General features: G+C 36.4%; 4 protein-coding genes across 4 annotated transcripts; 2 read left to right on the forward strand and 2 right to left on the reverse strand.

Annotated features, from left to right (window-relative positions):
• Positions 1-106: 106 nt before the first annotated feature.
• LOC125192310 (putative LRR receptor-like serine/threonine-protein kinase At1g12460) lies at positions 107-3,600 on the reverse strand. Its single transcript, XM_048089846.2, has 3 exons — positions 3,509-3,600; positions 1,805-3,028; positions 107-1,716 (listed from the first exon to the last, which is right to left on the reverse strand). The coding sequence occupies exons 2-3, from the start codon at positions 2,974-2,976 to the stop codon at positions 246-248; spliced, it is 2,643 nt and encodes an 880-aa protein (XP_047945803.1). The 5' UTR covers positions 2,977-3,028; positions 3,509-3,600; the 3' UTR covers positions 107-245.
• Positions 3,601-5,741: 2,141 nt separating this feature from the next.
• Positions 5,742-8,585, reverse strand: LOC125192701 (uncharacterized). The gene is made up of 5 exons (XM_048090330.2): positions 8,417-8,585; positions 8,047-8,335; positions 7,094-7,330; positions 6,787-7,004; positions 5,742-6,068 (listed from the first exon to the last, which is right to left on the reverse strand). The coding sequence occupies exons 2-5, from the start codon at positions 8,314-8,316 to the stop codon at positions 5,891-5,893; spliced, it is 903 nt and encodes a 300-aa protein (XP_047946287.1). The 5' UTR covers positions 8,317-8,335; positions 8,417-8,585; the 3' UTR covers positions 5,742-5,890.
• Positions 8,586-10,680: 2,095 nt separating this feature from the next.
• Positions 10,681-13,368, forward strand: LOC125193093 (putative sodium/metabolite cotransporter BASS5, chloroplastic). The gene is made up of 9 exons (XM_048090828.2): positions 10,681-10,858; positions 10,936-10,974; positions 11,180-11,262; positions 11,405-11,529; positions 11,784-11,977; positions 12,050-12,302; positions 12,374-12,627; positions 12,715-12,797; positions 12,929-13,368. The coding sequence occupies exons 1-9, from the start codon at positions 10,729-10,731 to the stop codon at positions 12,998-13,000; spliced, it is 1,233 nt and encodes a 410-aa protein (XP_047946785.1). The 5' UTR covers positions 10,681-10,728; the 3' UTR covers positions 13,001-13,368.
• Positions 13,369-14,090: 722 nt separating this feature from the next.
• On the forward strand, positions 14,091-15,518 carry LOC125194532 (scarecrow-like protein 23). The gene has a single exon (XM_048092796.1). The coding sequence runs from the start codon at positions 14,091-14,093 to the stop codon at positions 15,516-15,518; it is 1,428 nt and encodes a 475-aa protein (XP_047948753.1).
• Positions 15,519-20,070: the final 4,552 nt, after the last annotated feature.

Below are 20,070 nucleotides of genomic sequence, written 5' to 3' on the forward strand. Positions count from 1 at the left end.
CAACCAATGCAGATTTTGTTACCAGCAAAATTTAAGCTCTATATATTAGTATATTTCAATGTATTATCATGTTTTGTTTGAAATAAATGATGTTGGAAAGTATGTATAGTGTGAACATCGATCGACTTTATTTAATAAAATATCACAAGCTCCAAACAAATGAAATTACATTATTACACAACACACAATGAATTGATCTCCTCAACCCTAAATGAATTTGAAAGAATCACTTTGCCAACTTCTGATCATGAACTAGAGCCGTTCCTTATAGATTCAAGAACTTGAACAACCTCAGACATGATCGGCCTCCGCGACGGCATATCCGATGTACAAATCAGCCCCAACTTCATCACCTGGATCCCCTCATTCTCTGCAAATCCACTCAGACTTCTGTCAAAACATTTTGAAGCAACACCTTTCTCTACCAGACCTCGAACATACTCACGTAACACCACCACTTCATTTGCTGCTCCCGTCCCCACCGGCTTCCTCCCGGTGACAATCTCCAACAGAACAACTCCGTAGCTGTACACATCACATTTATCACTGAGCCGCGAGCTCTGAGCCAGCTCTGGTGCAATGTATCCTACTCCATGGTGAACCTTCGTCAAACCATTGCTCCCTAGCGATGGAAGCAGCTTGCCTAGGCCATAATCAGACAGCTTGGCTGTGTAGTTCTCATCAAGAAGCACGTTCGAGGATTTGATGTTGAGATGGAGAACCGGAGGTCTGCAGTCATGATGAAGATAGGCCAAGGCTCTAGCTGTCCCGACTGCTATATCAAACCTCCTCAACCAATTCAACTCTGGATTACTTCGATCATCGTTCAGACCATGCAGATTATTGTATAGATTTCCCTTGGAAACAAATTCGGATAGAAGCAATTGCATGTTGGATGACCAGTAGTAACCTTGAATTGTGACAAGATTAGGGTGGTGTAGGCTTCCTAGGCGTCCGATTTCATGCTCAAATTCTTCTTGGCTCTTGATTCTTCCAATCGCTTTCAGCCTCTTCACAGCTATCATTACCCCTCCTTGTAATGTAGTTTTGTACACTGTTCCGATGGAGCCTCCACCAATCAAGCATTCCTTGTCTAGCAATGCCTTCGTGCCCGCCTCCCAATCCTCGTACTTTGAGGGTAAACTTGTGCTGAAGAGGACCAGTTTCCCGAGCATCACACTAGATTCGGATGAAGCTAATGTAGTGGTAGCGCTCTCCAAAACCATGTCTTCGTCTCCTCTTTGCCTGCTGCGAGCCCTCGTGTTGATGATGGTTATGACACAGACACCAGTGACAATTACAGTGGCAGCAACTATGGCAACGATGGCAGAGGCGCTCAGCTTTGGTTTTCTTGCAGGGTTAGTAAGACCAGCATTAGAGCAAAATGTCTCCAATGGAGCACCACAAAGGTCTGGATTGTCAAGAAATGGGGATGGTCCGAACTGCTGGATGCTTCCAACCGAAGGGATTGCACCAGAAAGGTGGTTGGAAGAGACACTGAAGTAAAGCAAGTTTCTCAAGTTTCCTAAAGTGGAAGGAATTGAACCAGAGAGAAAATTCTCTGACAAATCTAACCACACTAAGTTGGACAAATTCCCTACAGAGAGTGGTATGCTACCGGAGATTTGGTTCTCGTGTAGGTCAAGAACTTCGAGGTAGGTCATGTTGTCGAGGTTATGAGGAATCTCTCCCTCCAAAGAATTACCAGAGATGTTCCTGCAAGCACATTTCATACGATTGAGAATTATAACATCAATGAGAAGAAAATATATAGCAGTGGAAATGAGATTGGAGTCGGACTCACAGCTCAAGGAGAAACCGGCATTGGGTGATCTCATTAGGGATCTCACCTACAAGTTTGAGGTTCTGTAAATCAAGAACTTCCAACCATTCTATACTCCCAAACTCTGCAGGAATCGTCCCATCTAACGAGTTATTACCTAATCTCATCACCAAGAGCTTCTTCAAATCTGCAATACCAACTGGTATGCTTCCATTCAACCTATTGAAGCTCAAATCCAAGTACTTAAGGCCACTGCATTTGGCGATAGATGCAGGAATCTCACCATACAGATCGTTTCCTGAAACATCGAAAACCTCCAAACTCCTAGAGCAAGTTCCTACATCCGAAAAGGCCCCTTGAAAGCCATTCCAAGAAATATTGAAGTATGTAACGTTCACCAATCTTATAACCTCCAACGGGGCAGGCCCGGTGAACACATTGCTACCGAGATCTAATAGGTTCAAACTCCTACATTTTGAGACCTGCTCTTTAACACTACCCGAAAGCTTATTACTCCTCACAGACAGATATGAAATTGCTGGAATCTCACACAATTCAGAAGGCAATCTCCCACTAAGACCATTGAAAGACAAATCAATCCCTTCTAGATTCGAACAGTTCTTAACAGACACGGGGATTGAGCCCGAGAGGTTGTTATGCGCCAACGACACAAACCTAGTCTTGTAACAGTTATCGAACAATGCTGAAGGAATCTCTCCACTATACTCATTTCTTGACAAGTCAAGAAACCTTATGTTTGGCAAATCTCCAAGAAACTCCGGGATTGATCCAGAAAGCGCGTTCGAGCTTAAGTTGATCTTCCACAATGAACCAATCTCACCATACTCAACAGGAATATTACCAGTTAACTTATTCCCAAACAATGATATACTCCTCAAAGATTTCAAGCCAGATAATGCAGGGGATAAGACCCCACCAAGACTACAATTCCACAAGAGAATTTTCACAACATTTCCATCCGAATCACAAGATACCCCACCATAATCTTGGCAAGGGTTTTTACTAGAATCCCAATTCTTCAAACAATCATAAGGGTCATCCCAAATGTCACCCTTGAATTGAAGCAAAATCTCCTTTTGGGTAATGGGAGAGACAAAGATTGAGACAATATTAAGCAAGTAGAAGGCGTAAAGAAACGCAATAGTATGGGAAACTGTACCTAGTTTTCTCATGATCCCAACAAAACAACAGCATTATACCTGCAAGATCAGCTCCTACTCACATCTGCAGATACACTCATTTTTATCATTAAAAATGTGATCTTGGTTTGCGGGCATAATTGGAAATTTGATGGAATTGATTCACATTGATACACATGCTATAAAGATTGCCCTTTTAAGCTGCTATTTGCATATCTCTTTATTGAGCTTCAATAACAAAGTACAAGACTTGAAGAAGCAGGGTAGAGAGGGAGAGCTGGATTGAAAGAGAAGGGTGCAATTGAATGTCTCCACTATTGATTATTTGAGCTATAGATGTTCATGTAAGTCTGTATGAGAGAGAGAGAGTAATGTGAATACAACGGCAGCTCTTTCTCTTTCAAACACACTGGCACAAGATTGATGATGCCAGAAGAAGTAAATAAGGGATATAAGCATTAAAAAATTCGAGAATAATAACTCAATCAGTCAGCTCAAATCTTGGCCATTATTATGCTATCGATGAAAGTGTCGGTTTCAGAACAGAAGAGAAAGCATTTACTACCTTCAACAACCGCCCCCACCTCCGCCGCGGCAGATTCCCCGCAGTCACCGGAAAACATATACCTACACTAAGTTGGTAGAATTAAATTCGTTTTGTTCCGCATTAAATATTTTTGTCCGCTTTTCCATTTTTATTTGCGCACCATCAATTATTTTTCGAATAATAATACTCCAGTTCTTAACTTTCAATAAATTTCATAATCATGTTCTAAAACTTTCGTTTATTTTTTATATAGCCCCTCGTTTAATAAATTGTCTAATTATAGCCGTAATTAGGATGAATTTTTCATTTTTTATTGCCATAATTACTACTGAAATGACGACCTGTCACTATATTTGAAGCCTTGAGGGAGTTTACAATGGTAGGTAAAATTCCGGATATGATTTTGTTTTACTCATTTAGGGCGTTTATCTGAAAATATTTCTCGATTAATACTCATTTTTTGCTTATTTTTAAGAATAAAATTACATGAAAAAAAATGTGGACAATCAAAATAATGACGCGACAGTTAAAATTACAATTGATTTTAGATAATCAACGTGTAATTTGGATTATTGTCGTGTAATATTTGTTGTCACATTGATATTTCAATCACTAGAAATGTTTTACAGAATATTCTATTATTCAAAAATAAAATAAGGCATACTAAATGCTCCTTAATTACCTAAATGGTGGAACATTTTCAGATAAACACCATCAACAATGAGATAAATAGACCCTTAAGACTTAAACCCATATAATTTTTAAATCCTAAACTCTAGTAGCCCATCATCTTAAACGAATATCAAACTGAAAAAGGAAAAGATATTGTGCAATATTAATGTAGTGTATATACTGATAATTTTCGTTTATTGAAACGACTAAATAACGAGGAGTATATTTCTTTATTATTCTCTTACTGGCTACTTTTGAATTTACCTGAATTCTAATATCACAAAAAATAAATAGATCAAACAACGGATCATACTCATATATAAATTAATTTCTAGAAACAGCACTATCCAGAATTCAGTAGCCGTTGTACGATAAAAAATGGAATATATGTAGAAATTTAAGAAATTAATGCATGCATTAAGTAACAAGTCCAAGATTGGTTGGGAAATGGAGTGTTACTACATTATCTATAGCCTTTGCTGCAAACGACATTTTTTATTTACTTGAATAAACTCAATAGGAGTAGTAGTTGAGTAGAAGAATTTGTCCCAAAATTCATTTATGTTTTGACAATCAATCGATAAAACGTGTTTATAACTTAACCGTTAATTAGTTATTGATAGAGAGTCGTGGATATTTTAAATACTGTTTGAAAATTCATTCCGTTCATTAACTGTTTGAAAAATCATTCCTTTCATTAACTATAAACACGTATTACAAGTTTCCGTCCGTCATTAGGAGTCTCAGTTATTTTTTGCACACTCATTTTATAAAAATGATAATAAATAGTTAAAGTTGAGAAATGGTAAAGTAAGAGAGAGAATAATGTAGTGGAGACTCTTATCAACATTATTCTCTCTCTTACTTTACAAATTTTTACAAAATAAATACGAAAAAGTGGCCGAAACTCCTAATGACGGACAAATGGAGTATAATATAGCACCAGTGTAAACACTCAATTTAACTACTCCATATAATTGCTATCCAAATTGATGTGTACGAATCCGATTCAATATATAATGGTAGAATAATAGAAATGCAGAGTTTAATTAAGTAATTTCAGCATATTGTTAATTGCCAATCATTGAAACAATTATATGAGTATAAAATTATAATCAACCATGGGGCAAACAAACAAAGTGCGTCTTAGTGCTAATAAAAAAACAATTTTACGTGGAAATAGAACTATATTAAAATTGCTACTTGATTTGGATCCTATCTTTATGCGCTTAAAAGGGAACACTTTGGAAGATAAGCAATTATAATTATTGCATTTTGGGTTTGACTTTCAATTATCATTTTTTCTCATTTTCTTAATTTGGTTGGGCGACAAAATACTCTAAAATTTGATATTTTAGTGGCAAATACCCTTTCAGGCTGGCTAGCATTTTTATTTCGTCCATGTAAAATAAAATAAAGGACCTCTGTTATTGTTTTAGTTAAATCAAATTTCAATCATTAAAATTTTAATAATAATGTCTAATTAGTAGAATTAAATTACCAACTTAGAATCAGTTACTGGGTGTGAATAAGAAATATACTCTTTATATAGTCAAAGTAATGTCATTTGAAAAATGTGTTGGTATAAATATATGTATTCACATTAGTAAAGAAAGGAACAACACCATTGTAAAAACCTGTGGTTTCCATTTTGTTGAGTACATACATAAATGATAAAACAGTTGTTGATTAATCTTTAGGCCTCCATCTTCAGTTGCCGCATTTCGCCTACAACAAAAGCTCTTCTCGCATCTGTAGCTCCCTCAGTCGCCTCTTTGCATACCACGTCACTGCTACAGTCGCGCTCACAGTGATGCAAAACCCGGCCACGTTAATCACCATTTGGGAAACTGGCATAGACTTCCCATCTTGTGAAGCATTAGCTAATGTTTTTATCAGGACCCCTCTACAAACAGCAAGCACGAACCGTAAGAAAGCATACTCACTCTGTATGCAATACACTAGAACACTAGTAAATCATTTTAATATGTAGATTAACAATTTTCTCTATTCCTATTTATTATATGATGTAGTTAAAGTGCAGCCTTTGGGCACATAGTGTAGGATGTTAGCACACTTTTGGGCACATAACAAACGTATAGACGCTAATGGAAACCACGAGGGACAGATAGTGACATTCCTATACAATCGGATCGAGAATCAGAACCACAATAGAGTACAATCATAGAGGGCATATAATCATGCAAAAGGAAAGCAGACAATATTTTGATCCGAAGCAAATTGACATCAAAATTTCATAGCAAGTGGTGGTGAAGTACCACAATAGGTTCTCCACAGCCTAATTTCCATTCAAAATCATGTAATCTTCACAGGACAAAACAGAGAGAATAATTATAAACATAATCTAAGTGGAACTACCTGGTGTTGAATATATAACTTATGCAAAGCCCTAAAGTTGTCATATGAGACAGATACTGCATGTGAATTGACAATTACATGTGAATTGACAATTAACTGTATTTGTCAGTATTGAAAACAATTGTGCTTTAGTAGAGACCAATAAAAAACTTCAACTCTATTTATTTTGCATAATTTTATAGACAGATAGTAAGAAAATCCAGAGATTCACACACACACAGAGGAGGGAACCAAGGAGTTCTCACGTGTAAAGTGCAACAATTATATCTGGCACCATTCCCACCGCAGTCCCCAACAAATAAGGAACATATCTCACATCTGTAGCCACAGCACAGTAGTTGTATATGATATAAGGGAATGGGGAAATCCTAATCAAAGTAACAGCTCGAAACTGATTAAACCAGTTTCCTTCGCCTGCTAGTCTTATGATCGAAGCTCGCTTTGGGTGCCTTTCTAACCATGCCTGCATGTGAGAAGATATGGTCGTTGCTTATTGTGGAGTATAAAAACCAGAGCACAAGAAAAATACAGAAGTGAAGTTGCTTTCCATACATGGATTCTATGGTAGAATAATAAACCAATGAAATAAGGAATAGAACTGCCAATCAAAACTCCAGCAGTGACCAACAGAAACCCATAACCATAACCAAAAGTCATCCCGGCAACCCACTTGGATGGTGTAGAAGGTATAAGAAATACTGGGAATATTGCCAGAGAAGCAAACACTATGAGTCCTAAAATAGTTGTGCTGAAAGTACTCTGCACCCAATTTATCATGGGTATGATTTCCTGGAAAACATAAAAAGCATATTCAATTAGAACATACCTAGGGTAATAATGTTAGGATATATATTATGAACATGTGTGAATGATGTCCAACTGGCTCTTGGCTTACATGAAATGGCCATGACTCAAGAGATGCAATTATGAGAAGCCATCAGTTTACGTTTTTGGGATAAACTATTGCATCTAAGAATTAACATGATATTCGACAGACAAAACGATCTTACCTTGAGAGCCTATGATACCTTTCTCTGGATAATCTAAACAAAACAATAGCATCAGACTAATCAAAACAACAAATGAGTATTTCGATATATTACTCCAGAAATATTCAGCAACTGGATCCATGTAAGCACAAAAAGATCAGTTTCCAGACATTATGTCAATCATGGAACGACAATAACTTGTCGAATGCATCAGAGCTACTAGAACTTAATTATGATCATTAAGAGCCAAGCATATATAACACTGATTGAATGAAAAGTGCATATCTGGCTTCAACATTAAGAGCTCCAGTGCTTCACCAATAACTAAAGTGCTGAAATTTTAATCAAGAATTGAGAGTAAACTCCACAAACATAAGACATTATAAAAAAGAAAAGAAAAGAAAACACTTTATCAAAAATTTATGTCACAAATGAGAAAACGATGCATTCACTGAAAACTCCTGAAATTTACAAGAAAAACATCACTTTTGTGGATAAATCAGAAACAGAATAAACCTTATCCATGAAAAAGGGTCCGATCCATTTGAAGAAAACCGCGCCCAATACGGCAACAAACAAGACCACCAGCACCAGTTTTACCCACCACCACAAAGACCACAAACACCACCCACCATCAGAGGAATCCACATCGCCTCCGCCTGTGTCGCCTCCGCAACAACCAGACGTCGACGTTTCCGCATGCCACTGGCCGCCGCCGCCACCCTCCAATTTCACGTAATCCGCCACGAGCCTGCGATCCTCCTCATCACCAGCATTGTAAGGCATGTCACGCCGACACAAAAACCTAATCGATTGATCAATCAATTGCTGCCCCAAATCAAACACACAAATGGTGAAAAATCAATTCCAAAATATGACACCTGACCTGAGTGAGTCAGGGATTTGAGCTTAGTAACTCCTAAATATGGCAATTTATGATCGTCTGTTAGCTGTGTGTAATCCAATTCAGCCGAGATTTCGCGAGGAAGAAAATCAGCTGAATTTGGCACTGAATTTGTTTAAAGAAGGAATTGGAAAAACAGAGCTTTTGGTTTCTTCTTTTAATACGAAAACAACACTTGTTTTATTTTGAGTGGCAAAACTATCAAACGTGTCAAGGAATGTTACTTTGAGTTTGTTTAATAATATGATGTCGATTGCGTTGCCTTCCAATAATGTACTATAATTTAATAATGTGATGTATAAAATATTATTGCATTTGTATTTTGACATTTTAATAAACTTAGTTGACATTTAAATATTAATATCAATATAATATATTAAAATATCAACCTAAATTTATATTGATATTTTAATATTATCATGTTATATTTTTAATACACTATCTTGGTGAATTAGCATTTTTTATAAACTGTGATCACACCCTGTATATATAATACTAGTAGTATTTATAAAATACTGGTGTGATAAAAAAAATGGAACAAAATTCTTGAAATAGGCCGATTCAGATATTAGCTTCCGAAAAATGAGTCACATTTTATTTCCCTGAAAATAGATGTTACAGTAATTAATTTGAGAATTCGCAACTCTGGAAAACCTAATCGCACATCTATTATGTCTACCCATGTGTATTATATATATCTAAAATTAGCACATCAAATTATATCTATCAGATTAGTTAATCAGGTGAAATCTGATATTCTAACATATTTAATTAATGTTTGTTGAAATGGAGTAGTAATTTAGTTTAGAGAAAATATTTAAGAAATTAAAAAGTGGAATATGCGAAAAGATTTCAGAGATTTCATTTAATCGGACCATGAGTTTCACAATAGAAAAATTAAAAAAGATATATTAAAAAATAAATCAAATCAAACTAAATCAAATCAAATCCTGACATTCTATTAAAATACCAATTACTCCTATTAAAAATAATGAACTAAACAATGTCTTCTAAATTAATGCATATTTCATTCGAAGCTTGTAAGTTAAAGATTTTCACATATTCATTGCTTGTACTCTTTTTTACACTTTTAATTATTAATTTTTTTTAACATTCCTCCGTTCACAAGATAAGGGGAATAATGAAAATAAAATTAAAAATAGAAACATTATTTAAAATATTAAATTTAGGTAAACGTTTGGCAAAATAATTTTGAGGAACATGTTTTGGCTGACGTGGCGAGCCACATGCAAAGAAGGTTTTCAGAAACATTGACAACGTGTATTTAATTAACAAAGTGACAAAATAGAAGATAATGGAATCTTAAAAGGAATAATTTGGCATGCAATCAGACAACTAATTAAAATTGTTCAACTTTATTAATTTATTCCCTTGCCACCAGTGTATGTTTGATTTATATTAATAAATAATACCCTTTGCAGATTATATAATGAGATCATGTTTTCGCTTGGTTAATTAATATATTTTCCTAAACAAAGAAAAAAAGAAGTTCTAATAGCAATTTTGAGAATTAGTAAACAAATTAAAGTTTGAAAAAAAAACCTCTATATGTTCCCAAGCAAGGAATCGTTTTTTAAATACATGCTAAATTCAATGCTTATATATGCTTAATTACGTCAGTTATATAGTACTCCTACTAGTATATGGAGTATATGTGAAATGTATTTTTTTTTTTATTGAATATTAGGAGATTATGAATACTAGCTAGTACTATTATGCTGACTTACTTAAGCTATATCATGCCTTGCAAATCACTAGGAATATTAGTAGATCTTGTTTTTTTCTAAAATTCATTAGTTATTTATACATAAATATTTAATGAATTAATATTATCAGCATAAACATTGTATTTTTATGAATTTTATAAAATTAAAATTTCAGTAATATTTTTTAATGTATTAAAATCAAATTAAATATATAAACGACGTTGTACGTCGATGGTGTCGCTCACATGACATAGGTAGTAGTACTATCATTTCTCTTTTCTTAGTACCAATTTATGTGTGTTTAATACTAATACATACTTATATTGATTTTGTGCTTACAATTTAATCATCACATTTTTTTCTATTTTAGCAAAAAATATATTCTATCCATTTATTCATTCCATTACAAAAATTAATTAAGTCGTTTTTACAAACAACTTTATTGTGTACTTTATTTTTTCTCAGTACTTTATATTCTCAAATAGATTTTATAGGATACAGAATATAAATCATGTGATTTGACTCTCACTCTCTCTCTCTCTCTCTCTCAACTGTTCGATTCGAATCATGAGCGTCAATGGCAACCTACTCCACCACTCTCACACCTTCCACTGCCCTCCATCTTTCCCCAAATTTCCCAGTCGGTCCCCCATCGCTGCCGCGGCTTTATCCCGCCGCAATTCCTCCCACTTTTCAGGTTGGTCAAAAAAAACCGAGATAAAGTGAAAGTTTTTGACTTTTGTTTAATTAATAAATCCCTCTTCTCTTTTTCAGGGCTTCGTTCCTCAACCTTCCTTCATCATCCAGCCTCTGGTGACTTCTTCTTTCTTATTTTAGCTCACATTAATTTTATGTAATTTAATCAATGTATCGTGCACAATTAATATCTATAACCAATTTTTTGTGATCTAGTGTTGCTTCTCACTTCTCAATGCATAAATTGATTTAGATTGGTGTTAATTATTAGGAGTTTCTTTTGTTCTTTATTCTTCATTACTCAATTGTGTGGAAAATGTAGGTGGATTGAGTAGATTCTCATTAATCAGCAAGTATGCTCCTGATAATCTATCATCATTCGAGCACGAATCTGATTCTCCTAAGGTATATTTCATGTCTGTATCTTCTTCAAATCTAGGATAAAATCGTTAAGAATGATTCTTGAAATATCTTACTCCTGTTAGAACATGGCTATTGATAGCCTTCTCTCAATACTAAATTGAGGTAAATTTACTTCTGCCTTCAGATTCAGGAGAAAGTTTCCTTACTCACCATTTTGCAAGGAGCAAATTCTTTTCTGCCTCAAGTGGTTCTAGCCAGCACAATATTGGCTCTTGTGTACCCGCCTTCGTTCACTTGGTTCACTAACAGGTGTGTTCGATACTCAAAATAGTCAAATGATAAGAGTATTTGTATGACTTAATTGGTATGTTGTTGCATTATTCTACAAAAGATGGTTAGTGTTAAAGACACTTAATGTGTGTACGGTTCTCATGTAACTTGCATGATGAAGTGATGAATTGATATCTTAGGTGATCATATATAGTAGATGAGGTTTTTGATTGCTCATTACAGTTAATGTGTGTTCATATACCAGCTTAACGTATGATAATTTGAATCATTAGGTATTATGCTCCAGCATTAGGCTTTCTGATGTTTGCTGTCGGAGTTAATTCAAGCGAGAAGGATTTTCTTGAAGCGTTTAGGAGACCAGCAGCCATTTCTGCTGGCTACATTGGGCAGTTTGTCATAAAGCCCCTCTTGGGATATATTTTTGGCACGATTTCAATGACAATCTTCGGTCTCCCAACTCCCCTAGGTTAGATATCTTGGTGAGTGATTTCATGAGAAGTGATGAAAAAGGCCTAACTTTGGCTACTCTGCGTTGCAGCTGTTGGGATCATGTTAACGTCTTGTGTTAGTGGGGCGCAGCTCTCGAACTATGCCACATTTTTGACAGATCCAGAAATGGCTCCTCTTAGCATCGTCATGACATCTCTGTCCACTGCTTCAGCAGTCTTTGTCACACCCTTCTTGTCGTTACTGCTTATCGGGACTAAGCTGCCCGTTGATGTGAAAGGAATGGTTTCCAATATTCTGCAGATTGTAGTCACTCCTATCGCCACTGGGTTGCTCTTGAATAGGTATAGACTAATCCAAATTTGCTTGTTTTTTGTACAATACTGTCTTACTTTTTCTTGACTCACACCTGCAGATTCTTTCCTAAACTTTGCACTGCAATTCGTCCAATTCTGCCTCCTCTCTCGGTGTTTGTGACTGCACTCTGCGTTGGAGCGCCACTTGCTATCAACGTTGAATCAGTGATGTCCCCTTCTGGGATTTCAGTGCTGCTGCTGGTGATTGCATTCCATTTGTCAGCATTCATTGCTGGATACTCCCTCACCGGTCTAGCTTTTCGTGATCTGCCTGATGTAAAACCTCTGCAAAGAACACTATCATACGAGACAGGTCGGCTTTATCTCTAAGATACAACTATTTATACAATCAGGATGAACAATGATTTGAAGTCGAACTGATTCCTACCCCCTTCAACAGGCATGCAGAGCAGTCTTTTAGGCCTTGCACTTGCCAATAAGTTCTTCGAAGACCCTCTCGTCAGCATCCCCCCGGCTATCTCCGTAAGTCCATAACTACATCCTTTGTTCTAAAGAAGACAACCACTATTCTACATGTGTTAAGAAACACTGCAGCTTTACCCTCTGTATACTTTACTACTGATTTGATTGTCTTCTTTTGGTGAATTAAGCAGACTGTGATTATGTCGTTGATGGGATTCTCCCTCGTGATGCTGTGGGCTCGAAAGAAAGAGGCTGCTGCCTAATGAGACAGCAAGATACAGTTTTTCATGTTATTGGGGAGTGTGACTCACAACTCTATTACGCTGACGCAAACTCTCTTGAAGCATTGGAGACAAAGAAAAGATGGCGAGCGCGGAGAGAGCTACCGACGAACACTGCTGTTCGTATGATTTCTTGATTCAAAGCTTTTACACATGTGTCTAATGGTATGTTTGCAGAAACTCCTGACATCTTGAGAGTTTATTTAAGGCTAGCTTGATGATGTACCAAAACAGAGTAGAAAGGATAAAAACAAAGTATTTGGCCTTTTTTGGTCGAATGTATTTGTTAATATGAACATGATCACCCATTACAGGACCAATCAAACCACAGTGAGCTTTCGTCCAACCAATTGATGTGTAACTACTACTAGTGTTTTATTATTACTATAGAATCACTTATTTATATTTCAAAGGTGTTCGTTGCAGTTCCTTTACACAAGCAAGATTGTTTTATTTTTGTGTCTCGAAAGTGAAAATAATGTAATACTACTATATACTATTACATGGTTGATGCACTTTTTATTAGCATTAAAATAATATCGCAAGTGTACGAGCACTATTTTTTTTTTTTTGCAAAAACCAATGTGTTGGAACAAGAAGAAAGAGCACCGGCCTTTGGCATGCGTGACAGCAAGATTATTACAGGCATTTGCTACTGATTCCTTCACCACTTTTTGTTTTCAAAACTGAAACACAAGTAAAAGTTATCAAGATCAAATCTATTATAAAAATATATACATAAAGATCACCTAAACCTTGGAGTTTTTGTCAGTTCATGAGTGAATATTCCTTAGAAAATGTCACAAAGAAGAACTTCCTCTGTCATGTCTTGAGATCTCCTCTGCATTTAAGGCGGCTGATGAACTGATCGACAGACTAACAATCGTCCTAAAATTCCATTTTATTTCATTACCAGACGACAACATAGAAAGAATGTCAACTCTAGTTATGTTGTAAGAATAGTTGTCTTTTCTTCTCTACACCTTCCTCTTCGTTTATCTCAAGAAATAGCAGGTGACACTGTTATAAAACCGAAAGCTCCTCTCTCATCGCTTCATCCATTCTTCCAGCTATGGCGGAGAAGAGCAAGCTCCAAATATCTCCCTCTAACTGGCAGGGCTCATTTGCTCTCTTGAGCAAGTACAGGACTCAAACGAAGCGTCTCAGAGAGGCCGCGCCAAACCATCAAAGAAACGAGGCGAGTTGTGCCTTAACTTCTAAAGCATTATCTGCGGTAACAATAGTCAAAATGGCTCTTCATTTCCACCCCACATCTCTCAAAACAGGTGATTTCTTCAATCTTGCAGAATCACTTGGCTTCAAATCTGCTATCTCCAGTCAAAATGAGAAACATTTGAAAGATGTTTTGATGCTTCTCAATGCTGCTGAGGAGTTCTCAAACGAAGACTACGATCAAGCTGAAAGCCTCCTCGTCTCCGTTCCAACATCAGGCCATCTCCCAATTGAGAGAGTCATCACTTTCTATGCCAAATACTTAAGAGAAAGAATAGATGCCAAGAAATGCAGAATCGATTTGGAGAGGCAAGTAAACCATTTCGATTTGGAAGCAGAAATGAGAGAGATCAAAGAAGCTATCGTAGCTTGTGAGCAGAAACTCCCACTTATCCAAATCTCCAACTATGCTGCAATTCAGACCATCTTGGACAGCTTGTCGTCGGCAGAGAAAATCCACTTCATCGACATAGGCAGAAAGATCTGCTCTTACTGGATAGTGATGATGCAAGCTCTATCCAACCGAGAAAACTGCCAACTGAAGCAGCTCAAGATCACTGCAGTCTGCTCACCGGTATACAATGTAGCAAAGAGCGGCAAGCTTCTCTCCTCCATTGCCGAGTCCATGAACATCCCTCTTGTCTTCAAAACACTCCTAGCAGAGAAGAACACACTTGCTAACATTCATTTTGAGTCTGAGGAAGGAGAAAAAGTGGCAGTTTTCATGGATCACAGCCTCCATTGCTTGGCAGCTTGCACCAAAAATGTGGAGGGCTTATTAAGAGGCCTTAAAAGGCTCAATCCTCATGTGATGGTTGCCGTTGATGTGGAGGAGAGTTTCACCACTTCGAGCTTTGGTGAGCGTTTCAGAGGCGCGCTGTCTATGTCTAGTGCTGTTGTGGACTGCCTAGAGAGCTGCCTCGAAGGGGAGAGGCGTTGCATCGATGTAATTGAGAGACTTCACTTTCAAGAATCGATATGCAACGGTGTTATGAACGAGGACACTAGTGGCATTGGCCTTAGCCATCACCGCAGGATTGATTTCTGGAGGGAATACTTTTCAAGATTCGGGATTTTGGAGACGGATATGAGCAATGCGTCTCTATGTCAAGCGCGTCTGATGATCGGAGAGAGGGCGTGTTGGAGCAGCTGCAGCCTCGGCATGAATGGGAAAAGCATGATTCTTTGCTGGAAAGGAATCCCTCTGCGATTTGTGTCTGCTTGGAAGTTCCCAATTATCATACAGACATCACAAATAGATTTATAACAAATGCTCCAAAACATCCCATCATGTTTTCCTACAAATTGCCTTTTCCTTGTAACTTCAAGAATCAAACTTGAAATATTCTTTTTTTTTTTTGGTTCATTTTAGTCTATCTTGATTTCTATTGCATGACCTTTGTTTGATAAGTAGTTTGAACAGCTGTGTTTGGCATGAACAGCTTAGTTACAATTGTTTTCTAATGCTACTTTCCTTTTATTCTATGGTTTCAAATGATTGTAATAGCACACTTATCTAGGACATGAATATATTGTGACAGTGATTTGAGGACAACAGTTTGTGAAAACAATGCAGACAGACAAGGTGATGAAACCTAAGTGGCTCAAAATAATATTCATAAGATGAAAAAAGCACATAAAATTTTGGCATGATAGTAATCATGCCAATTTCTTTTACAAATGCAATCTAAAATTAACTTTGGTTTAGCAAGCAATAATCTTGTTTATTGCTTCATAACTGTTCTAGTTTAGCAGCATTTGCCAATCATTTTCCTTTTAATTAGTTATCTAGTTGATATATTGTACAAAAAATATGGCTGCAGAGTCTGAGAATATCTTGATATATGGAAATTCAGTTTGATGTACACAGCACTAGTTTTCAATTATTTACACACAGCATAAGATTTGCTGCTCTTTTCTAAAATGGATGAAAGATTGCATTTACTTTAAAAAATTAGTGAAGAAGATTTTGGCTCCTTATTCTCAGCTGAAATATGTCTTCTCACATGTGAAAATTTTTGTAGTGTACATGAGATTTGTCAAATTAGCCCTCAAACTTCCTAACGTGATGAAACAAATACACATGAATTTCACAATTGTATTCACTAATCAATCTCTCAAGTTTGTAAAAAATACACTTCATTTCCATATATAAATGACTCCTTTTTACTGTATTAATCTTTCCTATTTTCATATTTGCACATCATCCATGTAATTTGATAGTAATATAACTTTACAAATCTGAAAAAAGGGTAATGTAGTAAGGAAATACTAATAATTAATAAGAAAATCGATTTAAATAAAAAAATTGATTAAAAATTTAAAGACATTTTGCATATACAATTTAAATAAGTTTATCTTTCTTTTACATAATATGTGGGAGTATATATACAGAGCACCATTGTTTTATACAACACAAAATCGATCTTTTCTCCATTCAACAATCAACATATATACAAAGGCAATTGGATCATAGAAAATTAACTTCTCAAATGTCAACATATGTGTTGACATTTTAATAAACTGTGTTGACATTTAAATATTAATTTCAACACCTTGTATTAAAATTTCAACTTAAGTTTATGTTGACATTTCAGTATCATCGTGTTGACATTTTTATTACACTATATTAATGAAATAACAAGTTAGCAATTTAAGAAAAGTTAGCAACGGATCACACCCCTTACTTTTTCTTGCAATAGTATTATCGAAATCATATAATTCTAAAGAAATTATAATTTGTAGTATATTAGTATAATAGTTATTGAAATCACATAATTTATTTTTATTCAAAACATGCGTTAGTAAATACGTTTGTTACATGTTTAAAAACATGTTATAACAATCATAAATATGAATAAGTAACAGACTTCAAATTTAACATTGTCATAAATGAATTAGATCTTATCAATCATAACAGTTATTAATGTTACATCATATGTGGGAGTATATATATAGAGCATCATTGTTTTGTTCGAACACAACTCGATCTTTTCTCCATTCGACAATCAGCAATTAGAGAATAGAAAATCAAATTAAGAAAATCAACTTTTCAAATGGCACATAAGTTGTTTTGCATTATTTTCCTCATTTTATCAGTGTCAGGTCCGTCTTAATTTTATTTTTGTCTATAATTTTTTTAGTTCCAACTCACACATACCGAGAAATAATTTAAGATATATTAAAGCGACAATCATATTTGGTGTGTCCTATCAATTATTTTTTTACATGTAGAATTATATAAGAATTCCCTTCCAGCTAAATGGCCATGCAAAAATGATAATTTCATGAGATTAGGTTTAAACTATAACTTACATTTGTGGTATGTTTTATGCACTTGTGCCTAGCAATTTATGTATTCCTTATTGTTAGTAGTCAAGACTCAAGAGTGTGAATTTCAAGATACATGAGAAAATTTTGGAAGTTTTATTATTATATTCTAAAGAGTTGGTAGTGAAAATTGTAAACTTTTAGATACATAACAAATATTAGGGATTTAGTATAAAGTTGGACAATTTTATAAACCGAAGCAGACGGATTAAGACAAAATAAACTCGCATGCATAGCAATATGATGTATTGTTTGCATTTCAAAAGTAATTTGTAACTATTATTATTGTCTAAAATTAGTGTATTTGATTGCTTTTCATTATTACTAGTCCTAATCCTTTTTATTGCAGCTGCGGTTAAATTTGTGGATGCTCAAAATCGCTGCGAAAAAATATTAGAAAAAGATAGGTGTGACCTCCCAAAATGCAGAGAGGAATGCTTTAAAATCGATGGATTTGGACAATGCATTGAAGAAAGTGGTGCAACAGGCGTATACTCTTGTATTTGCGTTTACAATTGTCCACCATCGTAATTATTTTTTTCTTATACTATATTGTAATAAAATCTCATGAAATAATGCAAAAACTCTTATAGGAGTACTATATTGTAATAAACTCTCATGAAATAGTGCTAAAACTGAACTTATTTAATAAAAGTTGAGCATTTTAGTTATTTCCTACATTTGTTGTGAAGTGGATGAATTAAATGTGTTGCACATTGCAAAGGTTAAATTTAAAATATATACAACTTCCATATGCGCTAACGTTTGTAGTGTAAAAATGAAGTTATGCACCATGAGTTCAAATGTATATTGATAAATTCATGGATATAGTAAATTCATGGATAATATTATTGGTATGATCTGGATCGAGGGTTCAAAGTGAGACATAAATTTGCTTATGTCTGAGCAGACGTGAGCAGTAGCACCGGTGTCGATGTACCAGCCACCCTTATTATCCACAAGGTTAACCTCTTCAGTGACCACGACCACGAGGTCATTTTCATCCCAATCCTTGAACTCCTTCTCAACGACGTGGGGCTGCCGGCTTCTTCTTCTTGCTTCGGCAGTCTTTGGCAAAGTGGCCAATTTTGCCACATTTGTAGCACTCGCCTTCAAACTTCTTTGTAGACTGTTTTCCCTTCCCCTTGTCCTTCTCATTAGGACGATTTTAGCGAGGGCGTTTATTGGAGGGACCGCCCCGCTCCAACAAGTTGGCTTTGGCATCAAGGGGGTTGAAGCCCTTAGCCTTCTGATCACTTTTACGCACGTCAACCTCGATGCGCAACTTCACGATCAAGTCTTCAAGCATCATCATCTTTCGCTTGTGCTTGAGGTAGTGCTTGAAGTCCTTCCAACTAGGAGGAAGCTTCTCGATGAATATGCACCGTACAAAGTTTTCGGGCAAGGTCATCCCTTCAGCCACGAGTCCGTGGATGATCATCTGGAACTTTTGAACTTGTTCCATACTGGTCGAGAGTCGACCATCTTGTAGTCCATAAACTTGGACATTACAACATGTTCAGTACCGACAGCATTGTCGATACTGTACTTCCTTTCTAGGCTTTCCCAGATCTCTTTGGATGTGGTTACAATGGAGTATACATTGTACAAACTATCATCTAATGCACTTAGAATGAAATTTTTACAAAGATAATCTCCTTTGCGCCATGCTTCATAGTCCGCCAATATCTCGAGCCTCGTCTCTTGATCACTTGGCGCAGGTGGCTCGCTTTCCGTGAGGAAGTTGGCGACGCCCAATGTTGTCAAGTAGAATAACATCTTTTGGTACCACCGTTTAAAGTCAGATCCTCCAAACTTTGGTGGCTTCTCAGCAGGTGGCATCATTCTTGGTGTCAATGGTGCCGAACTTGGTCCATGGAAGGAACCAATCTCGTTGCCCCCGAAAGAGCCAACAACATGTTGGGCATAGAGCCCCCACCATTCTTGTTGGGCGTAGAGCCCGCCATGCTCATGTTAGGCATAGAGCCCGACATGTTCATATTGGTCCTGAAGGAGCCAATACCCATGTTGGTTCCGGAGGCACCAGCACTCGTGTGAGACCCGGAGCTCAGCACCCGTGTGAGACCCGAAGGCCCAGCACTTGATCCATTAAAGGATTCGAAGGAACCACTAAAAGTGGAACCAACTGATCCACTCGAGGTGGATCCACTAGTGAGCCCATGAGTGTTAACATCCACCCAAGGGGTTGTTGATGAAGATGGATAGAGCCCGAGAGTTGGCATCATCGATGGAATCGACGATGTTTTGACCGGTCCAGTGTTCTCCATGGTGGAGGAAATGATGGCGGCAGTGGTGGCCGAAGTGGTGGCAGCAGCGGTGTTGGATTCAGTAGACATCTCCAGCAAAGATGTTAAGGTTTCGAAAGTTTTTAGTTCAGTTTAGAAGTCCAAACTCCTTCAAAATCAAGTAATATCTCTTCTTGGATTGTTGGGGATTCCGGGGTTACAAGAGATAAATACTTGTCGGGC

This window comes from Salvia hispanica, chromosome 4 (genome assembly GCF_029641045.1).
Source record: "Salvia hispanica isolate PSC_SH4W2 chromosome 4, Shi_PSC_v1, whole genome shotgun sequence".
Taxonomy (NCBI): domain Eukaryota; kingdom Viridiplantae; phylum Streptophyta; class Magnoliopsida; order Lamiales; family Lamiaceae; genus Salvia; species Salvia hispanica.